This window comes from Chelonia mydas, chromosome 10, assembly GCF_015237465.2.
Source record: "Chelonia mydas isolate rCheMyd1 chromosome 10, rCheMyd1.pri.v2, whole genome shotgun sequence".
In the NCBI taxonomy this organism is placed as follows: domain Eukaryota; kingdom Metazoa; phylum Chordata; order Testudines; family Cheloniidae; genus Chelonia; species Chelonia mydas.
In genome coordinates this window covers 83,399,648-83,424,210 of record NC_051250.2, presented here as the reverse complement: position 1 = coordinate 83,424,210, position 24,563 = coordinate 83,399,648, and the positions used below count along the sequence as shown (strand labels likewise).

Here is a 24,563-nt window from a genome sequence, read left to right as displayed (position 1 = left end):
ACCAAACATCATTCTGGGCTGTATTAGCAGGAGCGCTGTAAGCAAGACATGAGAAGTCATTCTTCCGCTCTGCTCCGCGCTGATTGGGCCGCGGCCTGCCTCATTCCAGGAAAGATGTGGACAAAGTGGAGAAAGTCCAGAGAAGAGCAACAAAAACGATTAAAGCTCTAGAAGAGGTGACCTCTGAGGGAAGATTGAAAAAATTGGGTTTGTTTAGTCTGAAGAAGAGAAGATTGAGAGGGGACATGACAACAGTCCTCAAATACATAAAAGGTTGTTACAAGGAGGAGGGAGGAAAATTGTTCTCCTTAACCTCTGAGGATAGGACAAGAAGCAATGGGCTTAAATTGCAGCAAGGGAGGGTTAGGTTGGAGATTAGGAAAAACTCCCTAACTGTCAGGGTGGTTAAACACTGGAATAAATTGCCCAGGGGGGTTGTGGAATCTCCTCATTGGAGGTTTTTAAGAGCAGGTTGGACAAACACCTGTCAGGGATGGTCTAGATGATGCTTAGGCCTGCCAGGAGTGCAGGGGACTGGACTAGATGGCCTCTGGAGATCCCTTCCAGGCCTATGATTCTATGTCCCGCCCAAGACTCCTGGCGCAAGGGCGGTGGTCAGCTCAGCCAGCCGCCTGGCTCCCTGGCGGGGCTTGCCCAGGGCCTGGCTGGAAAGCCGTTTCTAGGTGTGTTTTATTGGCTCAGTTCTGCGTTTGGACTTTGCTCCGGCCGCCTTCCGCACCTGCCCTGCCCCGCAGCACAGGCTCCGCAGCCTGCCCTGGCCCAGGGGCAGCTCGGCCCCGCAGTGCGCGAAGCAGGACCAGCAGAGCAGGACCAGGCGGGCCACACGGGCCACGGGGCTCGCCCAGGCTCGCATCCCGCCTCCAGCTCTGACCCTCCCCGCAGCCCCGAGCCCGCATCCCCCGGCCGCTTCCAGCTCCCGGGCCCGGCTCGCCGGCCAGCCCTGCTGCGCTGTCCACAGCCCGGGTGCTGACCCGGGCGCCCGCACCAGGAAACCGCCGCCGAGCCCCGAGGCGGCCCCCGGCCCTGCCCCGAGAGACCCGGGCCGCGAACACCCCCGGGGCCGCACGGCTCCCGTCCCCTAAGCGCCGGCAGGGCAACACTGCGGGGGGGGGGGAGGGCAACACTGTAGGAGCGGGTCACTGCAGGGGGAGGTAAAAAACGGGGGGGCTCCAGGGGCCGCAGGGAGGGGCTGTGGCTGGGGGTGCAGGGGGAGCGGCGAGGGGCTGTGGCGGGGGGTGCAGGGAGCTGTGGCGGGGGGTGCAGGGGGCGCGGCGAGGGGCTGTGGCGGGGGGGTGCAGGCGGCAGTGGCCGGGGCAGCAGGGGGGAGCAGCGAGGGGCTGCGGAGGGCGGTGCAGTGGTGGGGGCCGTAGGGGGCGCGGGGAGGGGCGGGGGCGAGGGGGAGAGGGCAGTGGCCGGGGGCGCGGGTAGGGGCTGTGGGGAGGGGGGTGCAGTGGCCGGGGCCGCAGGGGGCGCGGCGAGGGGCTGTGGCTGGGGGGTGCAGGGGGCAGTGGCCGGCATCGCGGGGGTGGGGGGCAGGCTGCCTGTTGCAGGCTGGGGCGGCCAGGCTGGCACGCTGCGCTCCTGAGCTCACTGCGGCTCGCTGTAATCTCCTCTCCTGCCCGCCCCCACCCCTCTGCGGAGCGGTGCCTATTCCCATCACATCCTGCCTCCCTCCCCGTCTCTCTCCCACTCTCCGCGCCTGGCTCCAGCGCTCCCCGGCTGCCTCCCCGAGCTCCAAGCGCCCCGCTCCAAGGCATGGCTGGCACGTTCGCCCGCGTCCTGTGCGCTCGCAAATCCGCCGGCCTCCTGGCCGTGGTGGGAGCCGGGTCTCTGGCCACCGGATTCCTGCTCACCCAGGACGCGGTCAGCGCTGGCGAGAGGCAGCGGCGCCTCTACCCGCCAAGGTACCAGGCGGGGCTCGCTGCTCTGCCGGGACCCTCCCTGGGCTCGGTGCAAAAGCTAGAGGGGGGCTTCGCTCTCCCAGTGTGGGGAGGGGGCGCCCTTGGAGCCAGGGGGAAGCGCCCTGGGGTGGGTGCGGGGGGCGCAGACGCTTTGGGGGCTCTCCGGCCCGTGGGGGTGGGGTGGGAAGGAGCCCAGCCCGGATCGCCCCCGAGAAGAGCCGGTCCCAGCTGGCCGGGTCCCTGCAGGCAGCGCAGGTTGCGGCTGGCGCCCCGAGCCATCACGTAGCTGCTGCAGATCTCGGGCTGCGCCTCCCCCGGCGGCTGCGGCGGAGAGGGACCAATGTCTGCCCCGGGCCACTCGGGGAAAATCCCCAGCCCAGCTCCGCTGCGTCTCCCTCGGGGCAGGGTCGGAGCCGTCCTGGCTCCCGGCCGGGAAAGCTCCGGGCCCGGGATGCTCAGGAGGAGCACGTGGGGCCGGGGTTCACCTGCTGATCCGGATGAACGCGCCTGGAACCCCGGGCGCGGAGCCCTGCCCGCAGAACGCAGCAGGCGCGCCGGCTTTGCCGGCTGCGGCTCCCGGCGCCCTGCTTCCCCCCCGCGGAGCCGCGCTGTGCCCCAGGCAGGCCGGGCAGCGCAGGCGGGAGCGCACCTGGAGCCGGACGGGACGGGCCGCCTCTCCTCCCCCGGCGCCTGCTGGCTGGGTCACCCGCCGGCTCCCGGCCTGGCCCTGCCCAGCGCACAGGGGCCGGGCGGGCGGCTGCGGCCCTGCGCCAGAGGCAGGGTCTGGCGGGCGCTGGGGACGCTCTGCGGGGTGGCTGGATCGCCGTGTGGGCGCTCAGCTCTGGCTGGAGGTTGCCTTGGCTGGAAAGCTCCTGGAGTGCGAGCAGGGGGCTGGAGTCCTGGCGGGCAGCGGCTGCAGGGGGCTGGAACCGTTTGAACTGTGGGGGGCTGAGAGCCACTGAACCAAACGGTAACCCTGTGGGATGGAAACCACTGCAAGCCAGGGGGTGTGGTAGCCTCCCAGCACCCTCATTCCAGCACCTATGGGTGCTAGTGATTGGGGCAGGGGATCGGCCTGCGATTCCCCCCCCCTCCTACCACCCCAAGATCTGCGGGTTACATCCGGAGTCCTGTGACCTTGGGCAAGGGAGTTCTCTGTGCCTTGGAGCTAAGAGCACCTCCCGCCTCAGCATAGGCCTCCTCCCTGCAGGCTCTGGCTGAGCCCACCGGGCTGCAGCAAGGTCTGTCCATGTTTCATGCTCTCAGGGCCCCTGGAGCAGCCCCTGGCCCTGGGAGTGGTCCTGGGGAGGGCTGGGCTGGGCCTTAGCTCCCAGGGGGCTGCAGCCAGGCTCTGAAGAAGCTGTAGTTCCTGCACAGGGGAGCTTTACCCTTGGGGGAGGACATTTCACAGGCTGGGGCGTGGAGGTGGCAGGCAGCCTTCGACTCTTTGAGGGTTAGAGTAGGTGATATTTGGGTCTCTTTTAACCCTCTGGCTCTAGGCTGGTAGCTGGGGCATGGGCACTATACATACTTTGAAAGGCACAGGCCCTGAGACAGCATGGGAAAGGCCCCATAGCTGGACAGAGCAGCCATGAGTTATCCACATGACTCACTGCTAGGGTGACCAGATGCCCCAACATTAGGGGCTGTCTTATATAGGCAACTATCCCCCCCCCAAAGTATCCTGCTTTTCCACACTTGCTATCTGATCACCCTGATCATCCTATGCCTGGCATGTGTGCTCCTGGCCCGGCTTGCTTTCCCAAGAACCCTCTCCCCACCCTCACCCCTGCCCTCAGTGACTGGCCCAAGCGCTCCCACCCAAATCTCTGCCCCCTACCACCTCCAGCATGTCAGGGCTGTGTTTGGGGCCACTAGGGAAGACATGAGTGACGGGTTGTGACAGTGCTGCCCATGGGAGCCCGCTGTGGTCAATCAGGGTGAACTGCAAACAGAACGGGGCAGACAAACCCCAGATGCTGGTGGATATTCCAATACTTAGATTTACCCAGCCAGCACAAAACAGCTGCTATAGCACCTCCCTGGTTAATCAGACGTCCAAACAACACAGTTCCCTTAAAGTATCCAGCCTCAGGCCTCCATCCAGACACACATGTCAGATATGATGGTGATCACTGAAAATCTTATTTCATCATATAAAAGAAACGGTTCTCCTGACCCCAAAGGACCAAGCCCCAGACCCAGGTCAAATGATAACTTAGATCTTACCCCAAATACACACTTATAGTCAATTCTTATTAACTAAACTAACATTTATTTAAAAAGAAAAGAGAGAGAGTGTTGGTTAAAAGATCAATATACAGACAGACTTGAATTCAGTTCTTGAGGTTCAGATACATGGCAGAGATCAGCTTGTCATTGCCAAAAGTCCTTTTAGAAATAGTCCATAGGTTACAGTCCAATGTCCATATTAAGGGTGACTCCAGTCAGTGACTGGGGATCTCAATCCTTATGGCTTAAGGTTCCCCCTCTTGAAACCCAAAGCAGATCTGAGATGAAGAAGGATCGTGTCCCAAGGTTTTTATACATTTCCTGCAGCCTTTTGGCCTGAGAAAACAATCGGCTTCACTTTCCTTCTCCCAAACATCCTGGCAATTAGCACAGGGTCATTTATCCATTAAACAGTTCAGACTCAGGTTACCACAACCTTCAAAGAGACATACAGACAATAATACTATTTCACTCAAGTGTCTTCCTAAATGTTAATATTCCTTTCTTGATCTTTGAATCAAAGCTACAGCCATAGACAAGACTTGTTTGCTGACATCACAAGACCTGAGCAAACATCTACTCTTCTGTCTCTAACAATGCAGGCTGCATTTCAAAGCTCTCTTCATTTCCATCTCTTCCTAACCAGTCTCTAAAGTTTGGCCATGGGTCAGGTCAGTCTGGGAGTTAATTAACTCTTTCTGGCCCTGTCACCTTTCAATGAGATATTAAATTACACTCATAACGTCACAGGGGTTCATGCTAATGTAGGAGGACTAAAGCAATGCAACGAAACGCTGCCTGCTGACTCAAGAGCACAAGTACCAACCTCAGGGCAGGCTGTTAGGAACCAGGGCACAAACTCCAGACTGGCAGTGATTTCTATACAGTACTTAGATTGCACCAGCTAATTACCAAATGTAAACCCCTGAGGCACTGTGACAGTAGCAGCCGTGTTAGTCTGTATCCGCAAAAAGAACAAGAGTACTTGTGGCACCTTAGAGACTAACAAATTTGTTTGAGTATAAGCTTTCATGGGCTACAGCCCACTTCATCGGATACATAGAATGGAACATATAGTAAGAAGATATAAGTACTCCTGTTCTTTTTGAGCAATATTCTAGTTACCCAAGTCCCAAAGGACCAGTCACTTACCCCAGGTCAGTTGCACCTTAGATCTCATACCAAAGACAGCACTTGTAGTCAATCCCATACAGATTTACTAAATAGAAAAAGGAAATCAGAGCATTATTTACAAAGTTAAAGCAAGCAAACAGACAAATGAGTTAGTCTCAGTTTCTAGAGGTAATAGAAGCTTCTATAATCAGTCAGCTCTATTTGTCCTTTAGGACTAACCCAACCTAAGTGGCTCGGGATCTCTTGCTTTTGCCTCAAGGCAACCCCCACACACACATAGTCCAAGCAGCAGGGATAATCAGTTCCTTCTTTTTAGGGGTTGTGTTCTCCTCTTCCCACATGCTTTCAGCTGCAAAGCTCAGTTGATGGGAGGAGTCTCTTGCTTGATGCATTTTCACTGGGAGGAGGCAAAACCATGACAAAAGTCTTTTGTCCTCTTGTTGAAGGTCCACAGGGAACTTCCAGGTGCAACAAACCACACGAGTCCATCTGGTATCGCTCAGCCTTTCCTGTTGGGAAGGTCATAACACCTTCTGTTGAAGCTCAGCCCTTCACCCTAATTAACATCTCTCTGCTCCGTGGGGATTGACACACAGAGGCCCCAACATTATAAAAACTTATTGGACATTGTGTTTTGCCATACGATTTTTCCAACAGCTGTCTGGATAGGTAGAGTCCCCCATTACTACCAGGCGTTGTGTTTGGGATATTTCTGTTATTTGTTCTAGAAATGCCTCATCCACCTCCTCTTCCTGATCTGGTGGTGCACAGTACACACCTACCACAACATCACGCTTATTTAACCCCTTTTTACACAACTGGTCTACCTCCCACCTCTTTCTGGATCTCAGAAAGAGTGTATATGCTTGATGTACAATGCAACACCTCCTCCCTTTTTACCCACCTGTCCTTCCTGAACAAGCTATACCCCTTTATACCAATCTTCCAGTCATGAGACTTATCCCATCAAGTCTCTGTGATGCTAATTAAATCATAAGCTAAATGATGTACTAATACTTCCAGTTTTTTCCCCATACTTCTTTCATTTGCATATAGACATCTAAGATGTTGAGCAGATTCCCTTACTGATTTCTTTCTTGATGCTTCTATTGTAATTTCTCTTACCCTCCACCCCACCCCAACATTTAACCCTCTCTTACAGTCATCTTTTTTTATAGGCTTTTGTCATCTGTCCCCTTTGAACCTAGTTTACAGCCCTCCTCACTAACTTGCTAGTTGGTGCCTCTTGGTCTGCTGAGAAGAGGTGGGGTGCACCTGACCTTCCTTCCAGACCTGCATCCCATTGTCAAGGAAGTCAAAGCTGTCCCATCAACACTATCTGCATAGCCAACACTATCTGCATATCTCCAGGATGTGCATTTCCCTGCCTGGGCCCTTACCCTCAGCTGGAAGGATGGGCATGAACACAGCCTGTGCCCCTGCCCCTTTGCTCTGGCCCCAGAGCCCTGTAGTCACTACTGATCTGCTCAGGGTTTGTCCAATTGGAAGACCCAGACTCGCAGTGCGGCTGTGCAGCAAGGCTTATGAGCATTCATGTGATACTTTTGGAACTGTTAAATATTATGCTCATTGCTGGCTGAATTATGTGCCTCTTTATCTGTCAAAGAAAGGACAAAATCTTGCACCAGTTAGGGCACAAAAGTGACTGATCTCTGTAGACTACAATCACCTGGCTTTGGATAATATTCAGAGGCTTTCATTTTGGCTATTTCAGACCAAAGGATTAAAGTGGTATTATTCAAAGCCACTTCTTCATTTGAAAGCATTTTGTCAGGCTCAGTCACCAGAAAAAAAGTCATCCAAATGTTTTGTAGATAAAGTTCCTGCTTCAGATTATAGCATCTTGGGTAGCACCAGCTAATGGTATTGTGCTGCATAAAACAATGGTGGACTTGCCTTGTCCATGCTGTGCCTGGACTGAAATTGCAGAACCATACATAGTGTTTCTCACCTTGCTGTAATGGCAAGATGTTTCCACATCTGAGGGAAGTAGGGCTTTATACCTTTGAAGGCGCTTGGACATGAGCTTTCTTGTTGTACATAAGATCATTGTCTCTCTTCAATCAGCTCAGAAAAGCCATATCACAAGTTGACTATTGTTGCAGTGTAACTGGATGGTTTTGCTTTATGATTAGTTTTACTAAAGTAGGAAGAAAGTCATGGTGAGTGATTTGATTGCTAAGGATGCAGTTTGTCTTTCCCAGATATTCTGAGCAACATGTCACCATCTCCTCTCAGATTGTTCTCTCAAATGTTTCTATTTTATGAAGTTTGCCCTTGTGGGTTTCTCTCCGGCAAAGCACTGCAACAGGACCAGTTGCTGGAGGATGTGCTTGCTCAGGTGGCTATAGAAGTGGGTGAACAGGTTGCTCTCTGACCAGATTCAGAATTTGTCTTTCCTGGGTTCAATACAACTCTGACACGTGCCAAATTCAACTTCCTTGTGTATTTCTGAAAGCACCCCCAGGAGAGAGCATTGGTGGCACATCATCTAAACTAGAAAACTCATCCAGCAGCCAGCAGTAGAATTCACTTCTCCTGCTTTCTGCTGCTGGCATCACCAAATTCTGACGAGCACTGGTGGCTTTTGACAGTTTTGCCTTCTTTTCATTTTCTTGACAGATAACACATATTCAAAGTTTGTGAAGAGTCTCTCTCTTTGATGTAACCTTTAAGGGGCTTGTATCCTCTATGTCTTCATATATTAGAACTTCCCTGTTGAGGTAGAAGTCCCAGAGTATATTGTTATATTTCATTTGGTACAATATACAGATCTAAATTAGCACAAATCTGTATGTTAGTATCCAACTTGCTGTTTTTGTTTAGTGAGCACTTTGATCCAAGTGCAATATGCAGCTGTGAATTGTCATCTCGAACCCTAATGCTGACCTGTGCATAAAAGTATCACTGAATTACAAAGCTAGTTTCTAGAATATTTCAAAGGCTAGTATTGCATGCATAGGCAATTACAAACTAAAACCTTTTGCCAGGCAGACAAGATGTTATTTTGTATGGAGCAAAGCTTACAGCTGGAGAAGATTACATTAGAGAAGTTCATGTATATTTACATCTACCCACTACGCAGTACAAACTAAGAACATGTAATCTGCGGCTACTGGTTCACAATATTCAGTGTGACACTGATCTGGTCAGCAAATTTCAGCTGAAAAACAGAAAACTATTGTAATCACTTGTGAGAGCCTTTGACAATTACAAATATGTGATGTGAAAATATTTCATGTTAGTATATTGCAAAATGTTGATATTCACCACTTTTGCCACGTGCTAAACAGCTTAATTTCTGAGAAAAAAACTTGTTGATGGAAAACGAACACAAATCTTTTGATACATTGTTTGGTAGTATTGACCCAAACACCATATTAAGGTTTTGAAACTGACCAGTAATAACGGCAGTCACAATCACGTTGCAGTGTCTCTGTAACTGTGCAAAAAATGACTTTCATTCTGGGTACTGTTGTTTCACCTCACCTACAGGCTTATGCCACCACTTGACAGCTCCACATCATACTTCATCGAAACATACATAACAGAAGCTGTCTAATGATCTATGATGGGAGGGGGGTGTACATGAAATTCCAAAAATAAGCTCCTTTGTTGAGAATTGCCCCATATCTATTGGCTTGGCCTTGCCTTGAACAGGACCCCAAAGGCTCAGAGACCACAAGCCAAAGTACAAGAACCCAATATATATTATGGCTGAAGAGGAGATTTAACACAATCTCCTGATTTGGGGGAGTGAGTCAAGATTGTTTGGGGGCAGACAACCCTGCAAAGGTCAAATGGGGGTCCCCCCAGTATTCAGCAGCCAGTAACTGGAGCCCCAGATGCCATGATGCTTTCTCCTAGGAGATTGACAGTATCAGGCCATGACCCGCTTCGTACAGGAGTTCTCTGTGGCTGTGACGGACAGACAGTACACAATGAACAGGTGCCAGCAGGGGGCTCAGGAGGAGTGCTTGGCACACTCCTTGGGTTTTGTAGGACCAATCAAAACTTGTGCCCTGCAGATGGTTTCCTTCGGCAGCTCTTTACAAGTGGAGCCCTTAACACCTTACAAGAAGCTGCATTCTGCTGAAATGTCCAGCCCCGGCTGGAGCTGCTCAGCCAGCTCTGCAGACACTGAAAGGGCTGGGGGCTCCCCGCTCTTCCCCTGGGGAATCTGCCCAGCTAGAATTCACAATGTCATGGGGAAGAGGCTGTCGATCCACACCTGGGACCAGCAGCGTGTGTCCATGACAAGGTGCGTCAGGTTGTACATGGGGCAATAGCTAGCTTGTGGCAGAGGGCAAACACCAGTGTGAGGAACACTGGAACCAGCCAGGCTATGCTGCAGGGTGGGGCACGCTCTCCTTGGAGCTGAGGTGGTCTGGACCAGCTTTACTCCTGCCAGCCCCTACTCCTGCCAGCTTGAGGCAGTATGGGAAGGAAGGAGCGCTCAGCCTGGAGCAGACTGGATTTAGTCCCCCTATGGAGCAGTCAGCCCGTGGCCAGTGGTGTCTGCTCAGAGCAGTCAGCAGAAGCTGTCCCTCCCTTTCTCCCCACCCTGGATTCAGAGAAGCTGCAGGGCCTTGCCTAGCCAGAGGGCCCACTGTTCCCATGGAGGCGAGAGAGGCAGACACATTCCTGGGGCCCCACAGTGGAGGCGACTGCAGTCACAGCACTGTGCGTTGTATCGCATGCCGGGTGGGGGAGGCAGCAACAGCAGGGGACTGTGATTGCTACAAATACCCCTGCCCCGAGGCCAGCACCTGTGCTGAACTGCAGTGTGCTGCTCCCGAACACCAGGAACCTACCTCAGCGGGCCAACGTCTGCTGAGCTCTGGCCCCCCAGCATCCAGCTGCCACCCAGCTTCCCTTCAATAGCCTGACGAGGCAGCCCTCACGGGGCTAGAACACGCTGTTTGCAGTGGGGCTCACCGGTCACCTCTGTGTGTATTTTCCTAGGAATGAGAATGCTCTGGGTACCTCTGTCACCCCCTGACTAGGATCAGAGCACCTACAATGGGGGCTGGGGACAGCATATGCTCTCCAGGACGGAGACTGGCCCCGTGACCCACGGCAGCCACTGTCTAGCACTGAAAGACTCATGCAAAGCCTTTCGCCCTTTTGTCTGAGCTAACAGGTGCTTGTCTCAGATTGCCCCATTAGCAGGAGGAAGGGTTCAGCTCACAGAGGCTGTGGCCAGGTGCCCTCCCTGCCAAGCCCCCAGTGAACACAGGAAAAGCACAAAGCTTCTCTAAGCCGAGAATGAGGTCAGGAGAAGAACTCTTGTTAAGCTGATTAAAGGCAAGCATCTCCCTAATGCAATAAACTGCACCATTGGGAGCAGTTCTTGACAGCTGCAGATTGGGGTCACTGGCTCCTTCTCTGTCCTTCTGTGCGTCCCTTCCTTCCTGTCCAGACACCAGCAGCCAAGGTAACACCAATGAAGAAGCCAAGGGGTGCAGGGACCCCAGGGGCAGTGGCTCACAGATCTATCCCTATTAGGAACAATCCATGTGCTTGACCCTGTACAAAACACACAGGATGTGGGGCCAGATTTTCAAAAGCCATGGATGGCTAAAGATGCAGACAGGGGCTAGTGGGCTTGTGGAGAGCAGGCTGGACACCTAATTCTATTGACTGGAAGAGAAGAAAATATGGATCTGAGGAGAAATAAACCAGAATGGAAGCTCCCAAATTCTTAAAGCTTTCAGAAAACCTGGGCTGGGTTCTCCTGCCAGAGCAGCCCCAGCCCCCTCTTTGCCCATTCTCCTCACTCCAGCCCTGCAGCCCCCCAATAGCCCAGCCTGGGCTCCCCTTTTCTTGCCACATGGATGGTGAATGGAAAGACATTTATTCTGTTTTGCACCAGCAGCGAGCTCAGCGCTGTGTGGGACAGGGGAACACAGCCTCCACCCAGAGGTGCTTACACAGGGGTAGGCCAGGGAGGAGATGGTTGTGTTTGCGCCTGGTGGAAGTGACTGGGGAGTAGGGGCTGAGCAGAGAGGGGAGGAGTCCAGCACCTCAGTGCAGGGAGGCAATTCCTGGCACGGGGCAGTGCGGGGGAGGTAGGGGCAAGAGTCACTGTGGAGTGTAGGAGAGAGTGAGGTGGAGCAAGGCCAGAGGAGGTAGCAATGGGACTGGAGCTGGAGGGAGGTGAGAGGAAGCCAGTGCCTTGCATGGGGCCAGAGACGGAGATCCTTGGCATTCACATATGGGAAGCCACGAGCTTGCTGCTTCAGCTAGGCTCCCATCAGTCTGCAGGGGCCAGTAGCGATCTTGGCCAACGTGGTATTCCCTCCACTGTGACCTCCTCTCCACTGGGGGCGGAGGACGTGGAAAGCCGAGAGGGAGCAGATCCCAGTGCCCTGACACACGAGCAGGACACACTGAAATCCAAAAAGGCCAGTGCTCCAGCCCAGAGGGTTAAACATTCCCCATGTTCTGTTCTCCCCACAGCGCCGAATATCCAGATCTCCGGAAACACAACAACTGCATGTCAAGTAACCTGACCCCTGCCATCTATGCCCAGCTCTGCGATAAAACCACCCCCAACAGCTGGACCCTGGACCAGTGCATCCAGACAGGCGTGGACAATCCTGGGCACCCCTTCATTAAGACTGTGGGCATGGTAGCTGGTGATGAAGAGTCCTACGAGGTGAGCAGCTGCCAGAGCTGCAGAGCAACTCAAACGCGTCGCATAATAATCTTAGCAGCACAAAAACCCCCAGCCTCAGCCAGACAGCATCTCATGCCCCAGCACTCACGAGCCCTGCACCATCACCCATAGCTTGCGCATGCATCTCCTTGGCCTCACCACACTGTGACCTCTTACCGTCAGACATTTACCTGATGGAGAATAGCATCTGCAGGGACATGGGCTCCTAGCCCTCCTGCTTTAAGGGCCCAGGGGTCACCAGCTGGGGTCAGGATGACCTGCTCATCTCCAGAAAAGCACTGCACAAGCAGGTGCATTATGGGACATCTGATCCTTCCGGACACACCCCAGCACTGGGCACTCTAAGGGACCCGATGGGGATCAAGAGGTGGGGCGGGGGGAGAGGGGAGGGATTCCAGCCCCTTACAGGCCATTGGCTGCTCCTTCAAGTGGTTCCTGGTTTATTAGAATCTGGGGAACTTGTTCTAAACTAGAGGCATGTCTGCCTTGTCGAACATTAACCTGTACCAACCACTGATGCTGGCCAAAGGGCAGGCCAGAGGTATTCACATGTGCTCCTTCCCTGCCCTATATTCTGACCCCATAAACCCTCCCCACACCCACACCCACACAGGGCTTCCCTTCATTCTGATCCCATAACTACCACCACCCCCTGGTCACCACACATGGCTTCCCCCTTTCCCCCCACACCAGTCACCACGTGGGGCTTTTCTCCCCCACCCCAGTCACCACACAGGACTTCCCTTCATTCTAAACCCATAACCCTCGCCCCAGTGACCACACAGGGCTTCCCTTCATTCAAACCCCATAACCACTACCCCGCCCCAGTTACCACACAGGGTTCCCTATACTCTGACCCCATGAAGAAGTGTGGCCTCACCAGGTGCACCCCCTGATGGCTGGGTGTGGCACAGGTGTTCCGGTTCCTTGGGTGGCTCTGATCCTGTGATGGATCACAAACTAAATGTGAGTCACCAATATGATGAAGTTGAAAATAAGCTAATACCATTCTGGGGTGTATTAACAGGAGTGTTGTATGTAAGACATGGGAGGTAACTGTTCCTCTCTGGTGAGGCCCCAGCTGGCGCACTGTGTCCACTTCTGGGCACCACATCTGGGAAAGATGTGGACAAATTGGAGAGACTCCAGAGGAGAGGAACAAAAATGATAAACGTTTAGAAAACCTGACTTTGGCGTCATTGTGGATAGTTCTCTGAAAACATCCACTCAATGTGCGGCGGCAGTCAAAAAAGTGAACAGAATATTGGGAATCATTCAGAAAGGGATAGATAAGACAGAAAATATCATATTGCTTCTATATAAATCCATGGTACGCCCACGTCTTGAATACTGCATGCAGATGTGGTCGCCCATCTCAAAAAAGATATATTGGAATTGGAAAAGGTTCAGAAAAGGCCAACAAAAAAATGATTAGGGGAATGGACCGGCTTCTGTATGAGGAGCGATTAATAAGACTGGGATTTTTCAGCTTGGAAAAGAGACAACTAAGGGGGGATATGATTGAGGTCTATAAAATCATGACGCGTGTGGAGAAAGTAAATAAGGACATGCTATTTACTCCTTCTCATAACACAAGAACTAGGGGCCACCAAATGAAATTAATAGGCAGCAGGTTTAAAACAAACAAAAGGAAGTATTTCTTCACACAAAGCACAGTCAATCTGTGGAACTCCTTGCAAGAGGATGTTGTGAAGGCCAAGACTATAACAGGGTTCAAAAAAGAACTAGATAAGTTCCTGGAGGATAGGTCCATCAGTGGCTATTAGCCAGGATGGGCAGGGATGGTGTCCCTAGCATCTGTTTGCCAGAAGCTGGGAATGGGTGACAGGGGATGGATCACTTGGCGATTACCTGTTCTGGTCATTCCCTCTGTGGCACCTGGCATTGCCCGCTGTCTGTAGACAGGACACTGGGCTGGATGGACCTTTGGTCTGACCCAGTCTGCCCGTTCTTATGACCTGTGAGGAAAGGTTAAGAAAACGGGGCATGTTTAGTCTTGAGAAAAGAAGACTGAGGGGGACCCGATCACAGGCTTCAATTACATGAAGGGCTGTTATACAGAGGATGGGGATCAATGGTTCTGCATGTCCACCGAAGGTAGGACAAGAAGTGTTGGGCTTAATCTGCAGCCAGGGAGATTTAGGTTAAATATTAGGAAAAACTTTCTAACTCTCAGGGTGTTTAAGTTCTAGAACAGGCTTCCAGAGGTTGGAAGGAAGGTTGTGGAATCTCCATCACTGGAGGTTTTTACGAGCAGGTTGGACAACACCTGTCAGGGCTGATCTAGGTTTACTCGGTCCTGCGTCAGCACAGGGGCTGGACATGATGACTTCTTGAGGTCCCTTCGTTTCTATAATTCTATTATTCTAACCCCATTACCCCCCACTACTTTAAGGGATGTCCCTAAACTCTAACCCCATAACCCCCCATCACTGCGCAGGCCCCCATAATGCAAACACATGCCCTCCCCATCACTGCCTGTGAGTGCCCTACACTCTAACCCCATAAATGCCCCCACCACTGCGCAGGGAGCCTACACCCTAACCCCATAGCCCCCCACTGGCAGGGGTTGCAGCACTGGGGGGTGGGGAGGTAGACACGGAGGTGGGAGGTGCTCCGGGGCTCTGGGGGTTGCAGTGTTTGGCTGCCCAGTGGGGAGGAGGGAGCCTGGCTTGGTTTAGGGCATTGCTGGGGGTGGCTGGGATGATTAGTAGTCAGTTTCTTCTCTGTCCCTGCTCTGCAATCCCTGTCTCCACTGGCCTCTCCCTGGGAAGAGGCTGCAGCTAAGCTGCAATGCCTGTGCAGCCCACAGGCCCACTGGGTGGAGGGAAGGTCAGCATTACAAGATGCACTGGACCCTACACGGAAGATGCACTAGGGAGCGCTCGGGCTGCAGGACAGTGCTGCAGGGACAGGCCATCGCCCCTTTCCCTGCACTGCTGGGCCGGGCACAGAATGGAGAGTAGGCCTATCCCCCATCAGGCAGATGGCCCCCTGCTCCCCATGACTCCTCTCTAATCCCTGCCTTATTTCCAGGTGTTCGCGGACCTGTTTGACCCTGTGATTCAGGAGAGACACAATGGTTACAACCCACGGACCATGAAACACCCCACGGACCTGGATGCCAGTAAGGTGTGTAACACCCTGGGGTCAAACGGTGCCAGAGGGCCAGGGCTCACTGGTGTCAGGTAATGATTCCAGCTGGCCTGACCTCTGCAGTGTCCCCAACTCCCTTATGGCCTAACCTGTATCTAATAGTGTTGTGTCAGGTGTCATTGGAAAACCGATAACACACTGAGCAACAATAGTCTTGCATGGAGCATGTACCATAAACACCCAAGGGAAAGGAAATGGGAAGGAACTATGGCACTATGGTATGGTTCAAGCCGACAGGCCTGGCAGTGGGTAAACAGGTGTTTGCCAGACAAAGGAAAGGCTGACCCCCTCCCTCCAGGTGCAATCACAATTAATAATCACTGTCAAGTGGCCATTGACTGGCCTATCGGAGGCTGGAGGGACAGATCCATTTGTGTTGTAGAAAGCAGCAGTGAGAAGACACCAGCATGGAGTCTTCTTCATCAGACTCCACGGCACCTTTCCTGCAGCTGGGGCACGGTACGAGTTCACTGGGCTAGCAAAGGGAGGGCAAAGAGCCCCCAGTGATCGTTCACTGAAGAAGACAAAGGAATTGAGCACATTGAACTTTGTGGGAACCCCTCCCCCTGCCCCACAAAGGGGCAGCCTCTTGCTGGAAGGACCTGTGGTAAAAATCTGACCTTGAACCAAGGCTGGAGTGGTGGTAAGTCTTAGTCACTACAACGTGTTTTATTTGCTTGTAGCCATTTCTGATTTTATCCCTTACACTGGAACTCACTACAACCGATCTTGTGATTAAATACACGTTTTACTTGGAGTCTAGGCCAGCCCAGTGCTGTGTTTGACTTGAGGTGCTTGTTAGCTTCAGTTAAAGCAACAAGCTGCTGTGGTTTTGTCTCTTCAACAGACCAACCAATCTTACTACTCCTCTGAACGTTCCAGGAGAGGGCTGGATGCTTCAGGGCAGACAGTTTTGAGGAAATTTGGGACTGGGGGGACTTGGTGAACAGTCACCAAGGCTGGTGGAGAACAGAGAGTGGCTGGGGTGTAACAAACCAGCTGCTGGAGTCAGAGTTGCGGGCTTGTCTGCTGGCCGGGAGGGTCCAGACAGGGAGCTACAGCATCAGAGCATTTTATGGGGTTACGGGACAAGCGGTGAGACAACCCCTCACTGGTCTGAGTTGTACCCCAAGCTGTCATCATTTCGTAGTCAAACAAGATTTTCACCTGGCTTGCTGTGTGGACTGAAGTTTTCCACTCTAAGCACTGGTAAAACCGTGTAAGTGATTGCCAAGTGCCCAGGCTGGGAGCAGTCAGAGAAGGGTTACAGGGTTATTGTGTGTATTTTGGGTACGAGAACTACAGAACAAAGGACATTTAAAATGAATGCTGGTGAAACAGCCGCGTAGCTGGAGCTGGCTAAGGTAGGAAAGGAGCAAAAAGCCATAACAAGAGATGCTGAGAAAGCAGCAGGGAGAATAGCAGAAATAGGAACCAGAACAAAGGGAGGGAGAGCGTGAATACCAACAATGGGACATGGACAGCGGAGCCAAAGAGCACTAGCAGCTGTGCACCAGTGAGCCCTGGAGCCACCGACAAAGGAGGAGGAGAGACTGCAGAGCCTGGACATGAGGGGAAGCCGTGGACAGAGCTCACAGGTGCTCTCTCTCCCCAAGGAGCACCCAGCTGGGAGGTCATAAGGGCCCAACGTTCCGTAGCAGCTACTCGAGGCAGCTTTACATGTTTTTAATGGAACGGATTTTACACAAGCATTGAACTATGGGGAATTGACAGAGGCCACACTGCAAAGGCTCCCGGTAGCTCCTGAGGTGAGGAGAACATTTCGAAACCTCAGAATGAAGGACAAGCTGAGTCCTAGAGACCGTGTGTATAAACCATGTGGTTTGATGAAAACAGGGGCAAGGGGAAGGAGGCAGAGGGCTGTGAACAGCTGTTTGATCTTTTTGCAAAGGAGCAATGTTCTGAAGAAGCCAAACAAGCTATTTGGGATAAATCCCTGGCCTGTCCCCAAAACAGCAACTCCGGCTGATTCCTGTGTACAAGCCAGCACGGCCAATGAGCGCAAGCCACAGAGGAAAGGGCAGAAGCCCAGTGTTAAGTGAGGGGGGCATTTTGTCCCTGGGAAGAGAAAGGGTGGTTGGGAGTCCAGGCACTCACCTCCCCAATCTTGCTCCCTTGCTAGAAACCACCATCACAGACCCCCTCTTCAGGAGAATAGTCCAAGAAGGTGCTACCAGAAATAATGGCCCTAAACTAAGAGAAGATAAGCCCACACCCTGCCCAACCCAGATCACTGCAGCTGTCATTAACATAGAGAAGCCTGCGGGGCCCCTCGTTAATTTTGTGAGGCCTGACTCAGAGAAAGTGGCTGTGGAATTTATGAATGTTACCAAGGTGAATAGCAAAGAATGCATAGGAGGAGGGACCCAGTGCCCAGATTTCTCTGGCCAGGGAAAGCATGGTCAGAGAGACTGGCATGTTACCTGGCCGGGAGACAGAACGCCTGGCATTGGGCAGATATAAAATTCCTATACCTCTGGCTAAGTGAGAAGGGTTAGACGGGGTGTTGGGCTGCATTCCTACGGAAATGCTGCTAGGAAATGCCGGCTGACCAGTGTCTCAGGCTGTGAACGTCGGACACTATGGTGAAATGGAATATAGTTCTGGGACCCCGAAGGGCAAGGGGAAGACCCAGACTGCTTGGGGGAGGGAAGACATGTCTAGCTCTAGCTAGCAGAAGAAAGCAGTGTGCTTTCGGGTGGGGGGGGGGGGGGCATGGAGCGGAGGAAAGTCGCTCACGTTCAGAGCTGGGAGTTAATACCTAGGACTGAGGACACCGTCCCACCTGTCAGCTGCCAGAGTTTGCAGATGAGCAGAGGGCAGATTCTGCTGCAGAGTGCACAAGCAGCTGTCCTGGAGGGGAACCCACCAAGGGGAAAGTTGGACAGGGAAGCTCCCGTAGGGAAAGCCGAAAGCCCTGGGAAACCTTACAAGCACCTAGTTGTGCAGCCCAGCCCTGTGGGCAGTTAATGGTGCTAGCCCATAACTGCCCTTTTGCCGGTCTGGGCTGCACCCCAAAATGTGACCTACAGGCACAATCAGAGCCCAGTACCCCTGGCACAAGGGAGGACACTGCTTTAACCCCCAACTGGGCAGAATGGGAAATGGAGGGCAAAACTCCTGGCTCCACCCATTTATCATTATGCCCCACCCACACATAATGAGACTCCACCCACTCACCCTGGGGCATGAGTCTTTTGGCAAAAATAATCAGCAGCCCAACGCTGGTTCCAGGCAGGCACTGGCTGCAGATGCTGGTGCAGCCCTGGGGGGGCAGGGGAGGGGGAACACATTGTAACCCCCACATCTCACCCTCTGGGGGGCTTTTCAGACAAGGACTGACCCAGCTCCTACCAGCCAGCATTGGCTTCCCTTCCCCACCCTATCTGCCCCTCACTGATGACCCAGGCTCGCTCCCATCTTGGGGCTCTCACCTCCCACAGCCCGTTTCTACCCCCAGATTAAGTCCGGCTACTTCGATGAGCGCTACGTCCTATCATCGCGCGTCCGGACAGGGCGCAGCATCCGCGGGCTCAGCCTGCCCCCTGCCTGCACCCGTGCTGAGAGGAGAGAGGTGGAGAAGGTGACTGTGGATGCCCTGAGCGGCCTAACAGGGGACCTGGCCGGCCGGTACTATCGCCTCAGCGAGATGACGGAGAAGGAGCAGCAGCAGCTCATTGATGTGAGCAACCACACGGGGCCCAGGGCTGCCACGGGGTGATGGGGGACACACACATCAGGGCCACCCCAGGGAGTGGGGCAGGGCCAGGGCCAGCCATGGGGCTGCTGGGGGCCGGGGAAGGGTATGACACAGATGGGCCAAAACTGGCAGGTACCCTGGAGGAAGAACCCCAGAAATACTAGCTCAGCTTCTGCCCTTTTCTTCTCCCTGCCACTGCCCCCATCCCCCTCCCGCCCCCTGTCCACCTGCCCTTCACACTCCTCAGTGGCTGCCCCTGCCTGCCCCACCCAGGTTCCCTGCCCGGCATGGCAGATGGTATCCGCTGCACTGCTGGCTCTGCAGCAGGCTGGCTAGGTGCTCTCCTCCCAGACCGTGCGCATGCTTGGGCACAGCTGCTGGGATCTAGCTGGCTCCACAGCGGGCTGGCTGCAGAGGGGAACAACACAGCCATGCTGCTTAGTCCCAAGGGCCACGAACCCTGCAGCCCAGCACCTCCTGCAGCACTTCCCACTCCTTGTCTCCCTACGATTGGCCTCCTGGGTGCTGCCAGCATCCTGCTGGGCCCTGCAGCCTCTGGACCCGGGGCAATTCCGGGCAGATCCAGCCAGAGCCTCTTGGGGCTCCGCAGCAGTTCCAGCCCCGGAGCGGACGCTAATGAAGGGGATCCTTAGGGACAGCCACTGTCGATCTTGCTGGGAGTTGGCCCTGCCCAGTGATTACAGCACAGATTGCCCCTGATGTTCCCAGCTCCCAGAGTGCAGCTTGCAGGCCCCAAAGGTAGCTGGGTCCGCCCTGCACTGGGGAGCTGATCAGAAGGGGAACAGAGGAGGGCAGAGGCCAGAGCTCAGGGTCTGGGCAGGGTATCCCCTGGGAACGGTACTTGTGGGTGTCTTGCTCACACTCCACCTCCTTTCGCAGGATCACTTCCTCTTTGACAAGCCCGTCTCCCCCTTACTGACGGCATCAGGAATGGCCCGGGACTGGCCCGATGCCCGAGGAATCTGGTATGGATCCACTGCTTTCATCTGGGCAGCTGACACCACACAGCCTGTGGGGCAAAGGGGCCTGGCAGAAATACCAGTAGGACTCCAGGCACTGCCCTTAGCCAGTTGCCATGGCCACACAAGGCAGCACAATACCCACAACTACACCTCCTATTACCCCCCCCATTCCTCTCCACACCCCCCCCCTTATAGCCACTTCCCTCTACAACCAGCCCCCCATAACCACACGGCCTCCACCCGCCCACCATGACCATATCCCCCTCTCTACAACCCCCCTCCCATTATCTTTCTCATCCTCCTCCATACACCCAGTTCAAACACTCCTGAGGGCTGACTTTATCTTCAGAGAGATCAACTGGAAGTTATCTCAGCCCTTCAATGTCACCACTCACTCACTACCAGGCAGGTTTCTAACCCGTTAATCAGTCTCGGGGCTCTTCTCTGACCCCCTCCAACTGATCAACATTCTTCTTGAACAGTGGGCACCAGAACTGGACAGAACTCCACCAGTGCCAGATACAGACGTTAAAAACCCTCTCTACTCTGGTTTGAGATTTGCCCGTTTATGTATCCCAACATCGCATTAGCCCATTTGGCCACAGCATCGCACTAAGAGCTCTTGTTCAGCTGACCATTCACCAGGACCCCCACCTCTTTTCAGAGCCCCTGCTTCCCAGCAGAGTCCCCTAGTCTGTGAGCATGGCCTAGTCGTTCCGACATGTTTACACTTGGCAGTAGGCAAATGCATATAAACTCATGCCCCACACATGTCTCATACCCCTGCTGCCCCCGCCCCTTATAACGAGGCCCCAGCAAGGCGCTTGCTTTTCCAAGAGAAATCATTTGTGGCTTGTTTGTGCTGTAGGAGCCAAACTTGGCTCTCCCCAGACCCCTTAGCCCAGGGATTCTCACAACCAATTTTCTGGTGGCCTCAGGGTGCGGCCGCCAACCCTTGCTGGTGGCCGCTCTGACAAACCTCTCTGTGCCTGCCCCCTGCAACCCTTCAGCGAGAGCCCATGGCCCCGGGGAAGGTGGGGGGAACTCACCAGTCACTTGCAGCGTCCCAGGCTCCCCATGCCCTGGGCAGGTTGGAGTGGGGGAGCTGCCCGGGGGAGCCCCAGTGACCAAACATCATAGCCACCTCCGTGGACAAGAGCCGCCCCCGGTGCTGCACACACTGGCCCTTCGTGTCTCCAGAGGCCCTGCCCAGAGCCCCTGGGGAGGCTGCGTGGTGCAGGGCGTCGACCCTTGCTGGTGGTGCCAGCGCAAACCCCAAGGTGGCACATCCCACTGCCTCAGGAACAGCTAGTCAGGAGCAATAGCTGTGTGCTGCCAGGAGGGGACGCGGCTTTGCCCCCCCCCAATCTCTGCCCATGCTGTGGAGTTTTGTGGCTGCAGACAAATGCGCTGGTGGTGGTGTTTGAGACACGCCGCCTTAGGGAGTGTCCCCACTGCACTTACACACCGTGGCTGGCCTGTGCCCGCTGGCGGGGGGTGTGGGACTGTTTAACTGCAGTCTTCAGAGTAACAGCCGTGTTAGTCTGTATTCGCAAAAAGAAAAGGAGTCCTTGTGGCACGTTAGAGACTAACCAATTTATTTGAGCGTAAGCTTTCGTGAGCTACAGCTCACTTCATCGGATGCATACTGTGGAAAGTGTAGAAGATCTTTTTATACACACAAAACATGAAAAAATACCTCCCCCCACCCCACTCTCCTGCTGGTAATAGCTTATCTAAAGTGATCACTCTCCTTACAATGTGTATGATAATCAAGGTGGGCCATTTCCAGCATAAATCCAGGGTTTAACAAGAACGTCTGGGGGTGGGGGGGTAGGAAAAAACAAGGGGAAATAGGTTACCTTGGATAATGACTTAGCCACTCCCAGTCTCTATTCAAGCCTAAGTTAATTGTAGCCAATTTGCAAATGAATTCCAATTCAACAGTTTCTCGCTGGAGACTGGATTTGAAGTTTTTTTGTTGTAATATCGCAACTTTCATGTCTGTAATCGCGTGACCAGAGAGATTGAAGTGTTCTCCGACTGGTTTATGAATGTTATAATTCTTGACATCTGATTTGTGTCCATTTATTCTTTTACGTAGAGACTGTCCAGTTTGACCAATGTACGTGGCAGAGGGGCATTGCTGGCACATGATGGCATATATCATATTGGTAGATGTGCAGGTGAACGAGCTTCTGATAGTGTGGCTGATGTGATTAGGCCCTGTGATGGTGTCCCCTGAATAGATATGTGGACACAGTTGGCAACGGGCTTTGTTGCAAGGATAGGTTCCTGGGTGAGTGGTTCTGTTGTGTGGTATGTGGTTGCTGGTGAGTATTTGCTTCAGGTTGGGGGGCTGTCTGTAGGCAAGGACTGGCCTGTCTCCCAAGATTTGTGAGAGTGTTGGGTCATTCTACACTTTCCACAGTATGCATCCGATGAAGTGAGCTGTAGCTCACGAAAGCTTATGCTCAAATAAATTGGTTAGTCTCTAAGGTGCCACAAGTACTCCTTTTCTTTTAACTGCAGTGTAGCTGTCAGGGTTTGGCTGCAGCTGCTGGGATCTAGCTGGCTCCGTTCCAGCAGGGGCAGGATCAGTGCTCTCGGCCCAGACGGCGTGCAGGCTTGGCCTGGTTGCTGGGACCTCGCTGGCTCCCCAGTGGCCTAGATCAATGCTTTCCTCCCAGACGGCGGTGCCACCTGCAAGCCAGAGCTGGCCCAAGAGTCTCCCACCGTGAGTCTGTCACAGGGGCTGACCCTGGCTGGGCACCTCCTGCCTGTGGGCTGCCCAGCATCTACCCGGCCCAGGTGTGGCTCTGGATGCTGACAAACTGTCCTCTCCCCCAGGCACAATAATGAGAAGACCTTCCTGATCTGGATCAACGAGGAGGATCACACCCGCCTCATCTCCATGGAGAAGGGCGGCAACATGAAGCGGGTCTTTGAGAGGTTCTGCAAGGGCCTGAAGGAGGTGAGCGCAAGGACGCCCCGGCCTGACCCTCCCGGTTTGCCCAGTGGAATGGCCCCCTGAGGGGTAGGCTCAGCCCACAGTGCCCAGTGTCAGTGGCTCACACTGGGGGGCTGCTGAGCCCCAAGCCCTGTAGCAGCCGGTCCAGGCTTTGTTTGGGCAGTGCTGGGAGAGCTGACCGGGAGGCTGACCTGCACTTGTTCCTTGGGTTCCAGGTGGAGAGACTAATCCAGGAGCGAGGCTGGGAGTTCATGTGGAACGAGAGGCTGGGCTACATCCTGACGTGTCCGTCCAACCTGGGCACTGGGCTGCGTGCAGGGGTCCACATCAAACTGCCGTTGCTGAGCAAGGTACAACTGCAGCTGTAGCTGCTCAGAGCAGGGCTGAGCCTAGGGGCAGGTCAGACCTCACAAAGCCAGGAGAACAGCCATTGAGGGTCCCGGGATTTGGGGCTTCTCTCAAAGTTGGGGGACAGGTACAGCAGCTGTTTGGTGTGAGGAGCAGTACAGACAGCTCCGTCTGACACAGATCCGAGGTGGCCCTGGGCCCAACCGCAGACCAGATTGCGTCCCATCTCTGGGAACAATCCCTACGGCAGGGCTTCCCGCTTCAGTTCCCTGCGTTCTCCTCAAAGGGCCCTACAGGGAAGAGACTCCCCACTCTCATTGGCTGGGCTCCCCGTCCCACACCCAGGCCTGGCAGCCTCTCCAGGCTCCTAGCTCCAGAGGCCCCAGCCCTGCTCTCCTCGACTGCCTCAGCAGGGACCCAGTCTCCCCCGCAAGGCGTTGACCCAACGCCTCTCTGCGTTTCCAGGACACCCGATTCGCCAAGATCCTGGAGAACCTGCGGCTGCAGAAGCGTGGGACGGGCGGGGTGGACACGGCCACCACCGGCAGCACCTTTGACATCTCCAATCTGGATCGCCTGGGAAAATCTGAGGTACCTGCCTGGATTGATGTTCTGGCAAAGCCTGGCACGGGAGGGCACTGCCAGCAGGGTGGGGGCAAACGGCAGGCCAGCCGGCTGAGGGAAGTGCTGGGCTCCTGGCCCACGGACGGAGCCAAGCGGAGGGCTGTGGAGGAACGAGGGTGCTGTGCTGCTGTCTGGCACTGGGGGCCTAGGCTGAGGTGCGGGTGCCGCCTGCGATTACCACAGCCAAGGGTGTCCCGTGCTCGTGGGTGTGCAGGGCCTGCATGCCCAGCGCCTTACAGGAGCCAGGCCCTGCTCGGGGAAGGCTCAGCCGGGGGCGGGGAGGGCTACCAGGGAAGTGTTGTGTGGGCCCAGAGGGCTGCTGGCTGCAGCCGTGGCCCCTGGCTGCGGGAAGAGGCGGTGCCTGACTCAGGCTCTGTGTTCCTGCCTCAGGTGGAGCTGGTGCAGCTGGTGATAGATGGAGTGAACTACCTGATCGACTGTGAGCGGCGGCTGGAGAGGGGCCAGGAAATCCGCATCCCCTCGCCTGTTCCTCAGTTCAGGCACTAAACGCGAGCCCTGCCTGGATGGGTCCCATCCCTGGACCCACCCCCACCCCCGGTAGCCTGACCGGTCCTGCTGGCCGTTGTGTTACCCCAATGCACTGCACCAGCCGCCATAAACCTCTGCGGCTCTAAGCCTGGCTCTGGCTGGTTCTTAGCCCCCAGCATCCACTGGGGCTCCCGTCTCAGCTTCCCAGGGCCCTTGGCCCCTGGCTGGGATGCCCTGAGCCCATTCCTGGCCCTGCTTA

General features: G+C 54.5%; 1 protein-coding gene across 1 annotated transcript; it reads left to right on the top strand.

Moving 5' to 3' along the window:
- Positions 1-1,543: 1,543 nt before the first annotated feature.
- Positions 1,544-24,448, top strand: LOC102943120 (creatine kinase U-type, mitochondrial). Its single transcript, XM_037911608.2, has 9 exons — positions 1,544-1,925; positions 11,772-11,970; positions 15,049-15,144; positions 18,650-18,871; positions 19,790-19,875; positions 22,723-22,846; positions 23,059-23,193; positions 23,657-23,782; positions 24,206-24,448. The coding sequence occupies exons 1-9, from the start codon at positions 1,777-1,779 to the stop codon at positions 24,320-24,322; spliced, it is 1,254 nt and encodes a 417-aa protein (XP_037767536.1). The 5' UTR covers positions 1,544-1,776; the 3' UTR covers positions 24,323-24,448.
- The last annotated feature ends 115 nt before the right edge of the window (positions 24,449-24,563 follow it).